The sequence below is a fragment of the Sinocyclocheilus rhinocerous genome, unplaced genomic scaffold (assembly GCF_001515625.1).
Source record: "Sinocyclocheilus rhinocerous isolate Xijiao unplaced genomic scaffold, SAMN03320098_v1.1 scaffold1189, whole genome shotgun sequence".
NCBI lineage: Eukaryota > Metazoa > Chordata > Actinopteri > Cypriniformes > Cyprinidae > Sinocyclocheilus > Sinocyclocheilus rhinocerous.
This window is the reverse complement of record NW_015633719.1, coordinates 292,878-302,556: the sequence shown is the minus strand read 5'-3', so window position 1 is coordinate 302,556 and position 9,679 is coordinate 292,878. Positions and strand designations below refer to the sequence as shown.

General features: G+C 33.8%; 1 protein-coding gene across 1 annotated transcript in view; it reads left to right on the top strand.

Annotated features, from left to right (window-relative positions):
- LOC107744741 (NEDD8 ultimate buster 1-like) overlaps nt 1-9,679 on the top strand; it is a 24,270-nt gene that overhangs the window by 10,722 nt on the left and 3,869 nt on the right. The window contains exons 10-13 of the mRNA XM_016558557.1: nt 1,109-1,295; nt 1,388-1,495; nt 9,419-9,571; nt 9,657-9,676. Coding sequence (XP_016414043.1) covers nt 1,109-1,295; nt 1,388-1,495; nt 9,419-9,571; nt 9,657-9,676 — 468 coding nt within the window. The remainder of the gene's footprint in view (nt 1-1,108; nt 1,296-1,387; nt 1,496-9,418; nt 9,572-9,656; nt 9,677-9,679) is intronic.

Genomic DNA, 9,679 nt, shown 5'->3' with positions numbered 1-9,679 from the left:
TAGAATATGACTCATTTGATTCTTATAGAATATGACTCATTTGATTCTTATAGAATATGACTCATTTGATTCTTATAGAATATGACTCATTTGATTCTTATAGAATATGACTCATTTGATTCTTATAGAATACGACTCATTTAAATCTTATAGAATGCGACACCTTTGATTCTTGTAGAATATGGATTGTTTGATTCTTAGAATATGACTCATTTGATTATTATAGAATATGACTCATTTGATTCTTATAGAATATGACTCATTTGAATCTTATAGAATACGACTCATTTAAATCTTATAGAATGCGACACCTTTGATTCTTGTAGAATATGGATTGTTTGATTCTTAGAATATGACTCATTTGATTCTTATGGAATACGACTCATTTAAATCTTACGGAATGTGACACTTTTGATTCTCGTAGAATATGGCATGTTTGATTCTTTTAGAATACAAATTGTTTGATTCTTAGAATATGACTCATTTGATTCTTATAGAATACGACTCATTTAAATCTTATAGAATGCGACACCTTTGATTCTTGTAGAATATGGATTGTTTGATTCTTAGAATATGACTCATTTGATTATTATAGAATATGACTCATTTAAGTCTTATAGAATACAACACCTGTGAATCTTGTAGAATACGGCTTGTTCGATTCTTAGAATATGACTCATTTGATTCAACTCCTTTGATTCTTGTAGAATATTACAGCTGGTTAGATTCTTAGAATATGACTCATTTGATTCTTATAGAATATGACTAATTTGAATCTTATAGAATATGACACCTTTGATTCTTGTAGAATGTGGCTTGTTTGATTTTTAGAATATGACTCATTTGATTCTTATATTACACAACTCCTTTGATTCTTGTAGAATATGACGCATTTGGTTCTTATAGAATAAAGCTGGTTAGATTCTCAGAATATGACTCATTTGATTCTTATACAATACGACTCATTTGAATCTTATAGAATGCAGCTCCTTTCATTCCAATAGACTATGACTGATTTGATTAGTTTAAGACTTGTGGAGTGTTAATCCAGTGCTGTGCTGTGATCATTGAGTGCATCTCCTGTGTTTGTTATGTGTGTGTTGTGCAGTAAGTGTAACTCGGCGCTGCTGAGGACGGTGGATAACTACGCTGTTCTGCAGCTGGATGTGGTTTGGTGTTATCAGGCTCTGCAGCAGCTCGACTGTCTGAACGATGCCAGACAGCGTCTGGAACGAGCCGAGGACTGCTTCAAGAGATGCTACGGAGAGCAGCAGAGCCGTCTGCAGCAGATCAAGGTCTGAACAACACCTCGAGCATCTGAACGCTGAGCTTCACATCACACACACGCGTGTGTTTACAGCGTATGTCATGTGTTTCTGGCTCTCAGGGTCACACCGGAGGAGAGGACGTGCTGTTTCTGAGGCTCTATCTGCTCCAGAGTCTGCTGGCCTACCATGATGGCAACAAGAAACAAGCGTTAAACAAGCTCAGAAACGTAAATGCTTACATTTGTAATTATTCTGTCTCTGTTACTGTGTTTATTTACTTTGACTACCAAACTCAAAAGAGCACCAAGCTTTAGTACTGCAGATTGAGATTCATCCCAGTGATCTGAATCTTTTGATTCTGTTCAACAAAAAGACTCGTTCACAGTTGTTCAGTGATAGAATATGACTCATTTGATTCTTATAGAATACGACTCATTTAAATCTTATAGAATGCGACACCTTTGATTCTTGTAGAATATGGATTGTTTGATTCTTAGAATATGACTCATTTGATTCTTATAGAATATGACTCATTTGAATCTTATAGAATACGACTCATTTAAATCTTATAGAATGCGACACCTTTGATTCTTGTAGAATATGGATTGTTTGATTCTTAGAATATGACTCATTTGATTCAACTCCTTTGATTCTTGTAGAATATTACAGCTGGTTAGATTCTTAGAATATGACTCATTTGATTCTTATAGAATATGACTAATTTGAATCTTATAGAATATGACACCTTTGATTCTTGTAGAATGTGGCTTGTTTGATTTTTAGAATATGACTCATTTGATTCTTATATTACACAACTCCTTTGATTCTTGTAGAATATGACGCATTTGGTTCTTATAGAATAAAGCTGGTTAGATTCTCAGAATATGACTCATTTGATTCTTATAGAATATGACACCTTTGAATCTTGTAGAATATGGCTTGTTCGATTCTTAGAATATGACTCATTTGATTCTTATATTACACAACTCCTTTGATTCTTGTAGAATATGACGCATTTGGTTCTTATAGAATAAAGCTGGTTAGATTCTCAGAATATGACTCATTTGATTCTTATACAATACGACTCATTTGAATCTTGTAGAATGCAGCTCCTTTCATTCCAATAGACTATGACTGATTTGATTAGTTTAAGACTTGTGGAGTGTTAATCCAGTGCTGTGCTGTGATCATTGAGTGCATCTCCTGTGTTTGTTATGTGTGTGTTGTGCAGTAAGTGTAACTCGGCGCTGCTGAGGACGGTGGATAACTACGCTGTTCTGCAGCTGGATGTGGTTTGGTGTTATCAGGCTCTGCAGCAGCTCGACTGTCTGAACGATGCCAGACAGCGTCTGGAACGAGCCGAGGACTGCTTCAAGAGATGCTACGGAGAGCAGCAGAGCCGTCTGCAGCAGATCAAGGTCTGAACAACACCTCGAGCATCTGAACGCTGAGCTTCACATCACACACACGCGTGTGTTTACAGCGTATGTCATGTGTTTCTGGCTCTCAGGGTCACACCGGAGGAGAGGACGTGCTGTTTCTGAGGCTCTATCTGCTCCAGAGTCTGCTGGCCTACCATGATGGCAACAAGAAACAAGCGTTAAACAAGCTCAGAAACGTAAATGCTTACATTTGTAATTATTCTGTCTCTGTTACTGTGTTTATTTACTTTGACTACCAAACTCAAAAGAGCACCAAGCTTTAGTACTGCAGATTGAGATTCATCCCAGTGATCTGAATCTTTTGATTCTGTTCAACAAAAAGACTCGTTCACAGTTGTTCAGTGATGCACCAGTAGATGGAAACCAGTGAGAGTTTGAGAATTCGGAGTGAATCTTTGAATCATTCGCCCCAACATATTTATTCATGAAATCAAACCTTTACATTAATGCTAAAAAGATATAAAATAAACAAATAAAATAATTACAATTTCAGTAAATTAAAAAAGATATAACATTTTAAAAATGTATATTTTCATTAAACTAAATTTTGAAAAGCTGTTATAGGAACCTTTTGTTTATTTATTTATTTTTGCATTGCAACTTTATTTTCATGAACATTGAATATATTTAATTGTTCATACAGAAATCATAAAGGTGTAGTAACAAAAATGGTTTAATTATAAACAATAAAATACAATATAAATAAATGCATTTAAAAATCCAATAAATAAAAAATAGATATAAAATAAAAATAAATTTTATATTTTTCATAAAAGGAGCTATTTTTAAAATAAAATAACTAAATAAATAAATTTAAAAATCCAACCAATAAATAAATAAATATATTTGAAAATCCAATAAATAAACCATTAATATAAAATGAAAAATATGTTTTTTCATAAAGAAAATTAAGGTATTTTTAAAACTTTTTTTTTTTCATTGTAACATTATTTTAAATACATTTAATTGTCCATGTAGGCTCTTAAAGGTTACAAAGACAGTTAACTTCTAAACAACAGAAAGACATTTCAGTTGAACAATAAAATGCTTCAGAAGTATAAAATTTGACTTGTTTTTTAGAATATGACTCCTTTCATTCTTAAAGTGTACATCATTTCATATTTATATAATAATATAAACTTGTTTGATTCATAGAATATGACTCGTTTGATTCTTATAGATTGTTTCCTTTAATACTTATAAAATAGTTCTTTAAATTTTTAAAATGTGACTTGTTTGATTATTATAGAATATGACTCATTTAATACTGGTAGAATCTGAGTCAGTTGATTCTTATAGAATATGACTCATTTAATACTTGTATAATATGGCTCGTTGAATCGTTTGATTCTTATAGCATATTGATTCATTTGATTGTTATAATCTAGAATATGACTTATTTGATTCTTATAGCATATGACTCCTTTGATTCTTCTAGAGTATGACTCCTTTGATTCTTCTAGAGCAGGGGTGCCCAAACTCGGTCCTGGAGGGCCCTCGTTTGATTCTTCTAGATATGACTCGTTTGATTCTTCTAGATATGACTCGTTTGATTCTTCTAGATATGACTCGTTTGATTCTTCTAGATATGACTCGTTTGATTCTTCTAGATATGACTCGTTTGATTCTTCTAGATATGACTCGTTTGATTCTTCTAGATATGACTCGTTTGATTCTTCTAGATATGACTCGTTTGATTCTTCTAGATATGACTCGTTTGATTCTTCTAGATATGACTCGTTTGATTCTTCTAGATATGACTCGTTTGATTCTTCTAGATATGACTCGTTTGATTCTTCTAGATATGACTCGTTTGATTCTTCTAGATATGACTCGTTTGATTCTTCTAGATATGACTCGTTTGATTCTTCTAGATATGACTCGTTTGATTCTTCTAGATATGACTCGTTTGATTCTTCTAGATATGACTCGTTTGATTCTTCTAGATATGACTCGTTTGATTCTTCTAGATATGACTCGTTTGATTCTTCTAGATATGACTCGTTTGATTCTTCTAGATATGACTCGTTTGATTCTTCTAGATATGACTCGTTTGATTCTTCTAGATATGACTCGTTTGATTCTTCTAGATATGACTCGTTTGATTCTTCTAGATATGACTCGTTTGATTCTTCTAGATATGACTCGTTTGATTCTTCTAGATATGACTCGTTTGATTCTTCTAGATATGACTCGTTTGATTCTTCTAGATATGACTCGTTTGATTCTTCTAGATATGACTCGTTTGATTCTTCTAGATATGACTCGTTTGATTCTTCTAGATATGACTCGTTTGATTCTTCTAGATATGACTCGTTTGATTCTTCTAGATATGACTCGTTTGATTCTTCTAGATATGACTCGTTTGATTCTTCTAGATATGACTCGTTTGATTCTTCTAGATATGACTCGTTTGATTCTTCTAGATATGACTCGTTTGATTCTTCTAGATATGACTCGTTTGATTCTTCTAGATATGACTCGTTTGATTCTTCTAGATATGACTCGTTTGATTCTTCTAGATATGACTCGTTTGATTCTTCTAGATATGACTCGTTTGATTCTTCTAGATATGACTCGTTTGATTCTTCTAGATATGACTCGTTTGATTCTTCTAGATATGACTCGTTTGATTCTTCTAGATATGACTCGTTTGATTCTTCTAGATATGACTCGTTTGATTCTTCTAGATATGACTCGTTTGATTCTTCTAGATATGACTCGTTTGATTCTTCTAGATATGACTCGTTTGATTCTTCTAGATATGACTCGTTTGATTCTTCTAGATATGACTCGTTTGATTCTTCTAGATATGACTCGTTTGATTCTTCTAGATATGACTCGTTTGATTCTTCTAGATATGACTCGTTTGATTCTTCTAGATATGACTCGTTTGATTCTTCTAGATATGACTCGTTTGATTCTTCTAGATATGACTCGTTTGATTCTTCTAGATATGACTCGTTTGATTCTTCTAGATATGACTCGTTTGATTCTTCTAGATATGACTCGTTTGATTCTTCTAGATATGACTCGTTTGATTCTTCTAGATATGACTCGTTTGATTCTTCTAGATATGACTCGTTTGATTCTTCTAGATATGACTCGTTTGATTCTTCTAGATATGACTCGTTTGATTCTTCTAGATATGACTCGTTTGATTCTTCTAGATATGACTCGTTTGATTCTTCTAGATATGACTCGTTTGATTCTTCTAGATATGACTCGTTTGATTCTTCTAGATATGACTCGTTTGATTCTTCTAGATATGACTCGTTTGATTCTTCTAGATATGACTCGTTTGATTCTTCTAGATATGACTCGTTTGATTCTTCTAGATATGACTCGTTTGATTCTTCTAGATATGACTCGTTTGATTCTTCTAGATATGACTCGTTTGATTCTTCTAGATATGACTCGTTTGATTCTTCTAGATATGACTCGTTTGATTCTTCTAGATATGACTCGTTTGATTCTTCTAGATATGACTCGTTTGATTCTTCTAGATATGACTCGTTTGATTCTTCTAGATATGACTCGTTTGATTCTTCTAGATATGACTCGTTTGATTCTTCTAGATATGACTCGTTTGATTCTTCTAGATATGACTCGTTTGATTCTTCTAGATATGACTCGTTTGATTCTTCTAGATATGACTCGTTTGATTCTTCTAGATATGACTCGTTTGATTCTTCTAGATATGACTCGTTTGATTCTTCTAGATATGACTCGTTTGATTCTTCTAGATATGACTCGTTTGATTCTTCTAGATATGACTCGTTTGATTCTTCTAGATATGACTCGTTTGATTCTTCTAGATATGACTCGTTTGATTCTTCTAGATATGACTCGTTTGATTCTTCTAGATATGACTCGTTTGATTCTTCTAGATATGACTCGTTTGATTCTTCTAGATATGACTCGTTTGATTCTTCTAGATATGACTCGTTTGATTCTTCTAGATATGACTCGTTTGATTCTTCTAGATATGACTCGTTTGATTCTTCTAGATATGACTCGTTTGATTCTTCTAGATATGACTCGTTTGATTCTTCTAGATATGACTCGTTTGATTCTTCTAGATATGACTCGTTTGATTCTTCTAGATATGACTCGTTTGATTCTTCTAGATATGACTCGTTTGATTCTTCTAGATATGACTCGTTTGATTCTTCTAGATATGACTCGTTTGATTCTTCTAGATATGACTCGTTTGATTCTTCTAGATATGACTCGTTTGATTCTTCTAGATATGACTCGTTTGATTCTTCTAGATATGACTCGTTTGATTCTTCTAGATATGACTCGTTTGATTCTTCTAGATATGACTCGTTTGATTCTTCTAGATATGACTCGTTTGATTCTTCTAGATATGACTCGTTTGATTCTTCTAGATATGACTCGTTTGATTCTTCTAGATATGACTCGTTTGATTCTTCTAGATATGACTCGTTTGATTCTTCTAGATATGACTCGTTTGATTCTTCTAGATATGACTCGTTTGATTCTTCTAGATATGACTCGTTTGATTCTTCTAGATATGACTCGTTTGATTCTTCTAGATATGACTCGTTTGATTCTTCTAGATATGACTCGTTTGATTCTTCTAGATATGACTCGTTTGATTCTTCTAGATATGACTCGTTTGATTCTTCTAGATATGACTCGTTTGATTCTTCTAGATATGACTCGTTTGATTCTTCTAGATATGACTCGTTTGATTCTTCTAGATATGACTCGTTTGATTCTTCTAGATATGACTCGTTTGATTCTTCTAGATATGACTCGTTTGATTCTTCTAGATATGACTCGTTTGATTCTTCTAGATATGACTCGTTTGATTCTTCTAGATATGACTCGTTTGATTCTTCTAGATATGACTCGTTTGATTCTTCTAGATATGACTCGTTTGATTCTTCTAGATATGACTCGTTTGATTCTTCTAGATATGACTCGTTTGATTCTTCTAGATATGACTCGTTTGATTCTTCTAGATATGACTCGTTTGATTCTTCTAGATATGACTCGTTTGATTCTTCTAGATATGACTCGTTTGATTCTTCTAGATATGACTCGTTTGATTCTTCTAGATATGACTCGTTTGATTCTTCTAGATATGACTCGTTTGATTCTTCTAGATATGACTCGTTTGATTCTTCTAGATATGACTCGTTTGATTCTTCTAGATATGACTCGTTTGATTCTTCTAGATATGACTCGTTTGATTCTTCTAGATATGACTCGTTTGATTCTTCTAGATATGACTCGTTTGATTCTTCTAGATATGACTCGTTTGATTCTTCTAGATATGACTCGTTTGATTCTTCTAGATATGACTCGTTTGATTCTTCTAGATATGACTCGTTTGATTCTTCTAGATATGACTCGTTTGATTCTTCTAGATATGACTCGTTTGATTCTTCTAGATATGACTCGTTTGATTCTTCTAGATATGACTCGTTTGATTCTTCTAGATATGACTCGTTTGATTCTTCTAGATATGACTCGTTTGATTCTTCTAGATATGACTCGTTTGATTCTTCTAGATATGACTCGTTTGATTCTTCTAGATATGACTCGTTTGATTCTTCTAGATATGACTCGTTTGATTCTTCTAGATATGACTCGTTTGATTCTTCTAGATATGACTCGTTTGATTCTTCTAGATATGACTCGTTTGATTCTTCTAGATATGACTCGTTTGATTCTTCTAGATATGACTCGTTTGATTCTTCTAGATATGACTCGTTTGATTCTTCTAGATATGACTCGTTTGATTCTTCTAGATATGACTCGTTTGATTCTTCTAGATATGACTCGTTTGATTCTTCTAGATATGACTCGTTTGATTCTTCTAGATATGACTCGTTTGATTCTTCTAGATATGACTCGTTTGATTCTTCTAGATATGACTCGTTTGATTCTTCTAGATATGACTCGTTTGATTCTTCTAGATATGACTCGTTTGATTCTTCTAGATATGACTCGTTTGATTCTTCTAGATATGACTCGTTTGATTCTTCTAGATATGACTCGTTTGATTCTTCTAGATATGACTCGTTTGATTCTTCTAGATATGACTCGTTTGATTCTTCTAGATATGACTCGTTTGATTCTTCTAGATATGACTCGTTTGATTCTTCTAGATATGACTCGTTTGATTCTTCTAGATATGACTCGTTTGATTCTTCTAGATATGACTCGTTTGATTCTTCTAGATATGACTCGTTTGATTCTTCTAGATATGACTCGTTTGATTCTTCTAGATATGACTCGTTTGATTCTTCTAGATATGACTCGTTTGATTCTTCTAGATATGACTCGTTTGATTCTTCTAGATATGACTCGTTTGATTCTTCTAGATATGACTCGTTTGATTCTTCTAGATATGACTCGTTTGATTCTTCTAGATATGACTCGTTTGATTCTTCTAGATATGACTCGTTTGATTCTTCTAGATATGACTCGTTTGATTCTTCTAGAGTATGACTCATTTGATTCTTCTAGAGTATGACTCGTTTGATTCTTCTAGATATGACTCGTTTGATTCTTCTAGAGTATGACTCGTTTGATTCTTCTAGAGTATGACTCCTTTGATTCTTCTAGATATGACTCCTTTGATTCTTCTAGAGTATGACTAGTTTGATTCTTCTAAATATGACTCGTTGGATTCTTGTAGAATCTGACTCGTCTGTGTGTGTTGGTCAGGTGGAGGAGCTGCTCGGTCAGCTGTGTCTGGACCCTGAGAAGATGCTCCAACTGAGGACTCTGGGTCGGAGCAGGAAGGAGGCGCGTCTGGGTCTGAGAGCCTGTCGAGGAGACGTGGAGGCAGCGGAGCGGCTCATCTCGCAGAGGAAGAAGGTGCTGCAGCACAAACGTGTTAATAAATCACCACAGCCTTTACTCACGTGAGCTCACAGTTAAACATGAGCTGATCTCTCATCAGGAGAAGAAGGAGCTGAAGGAGCG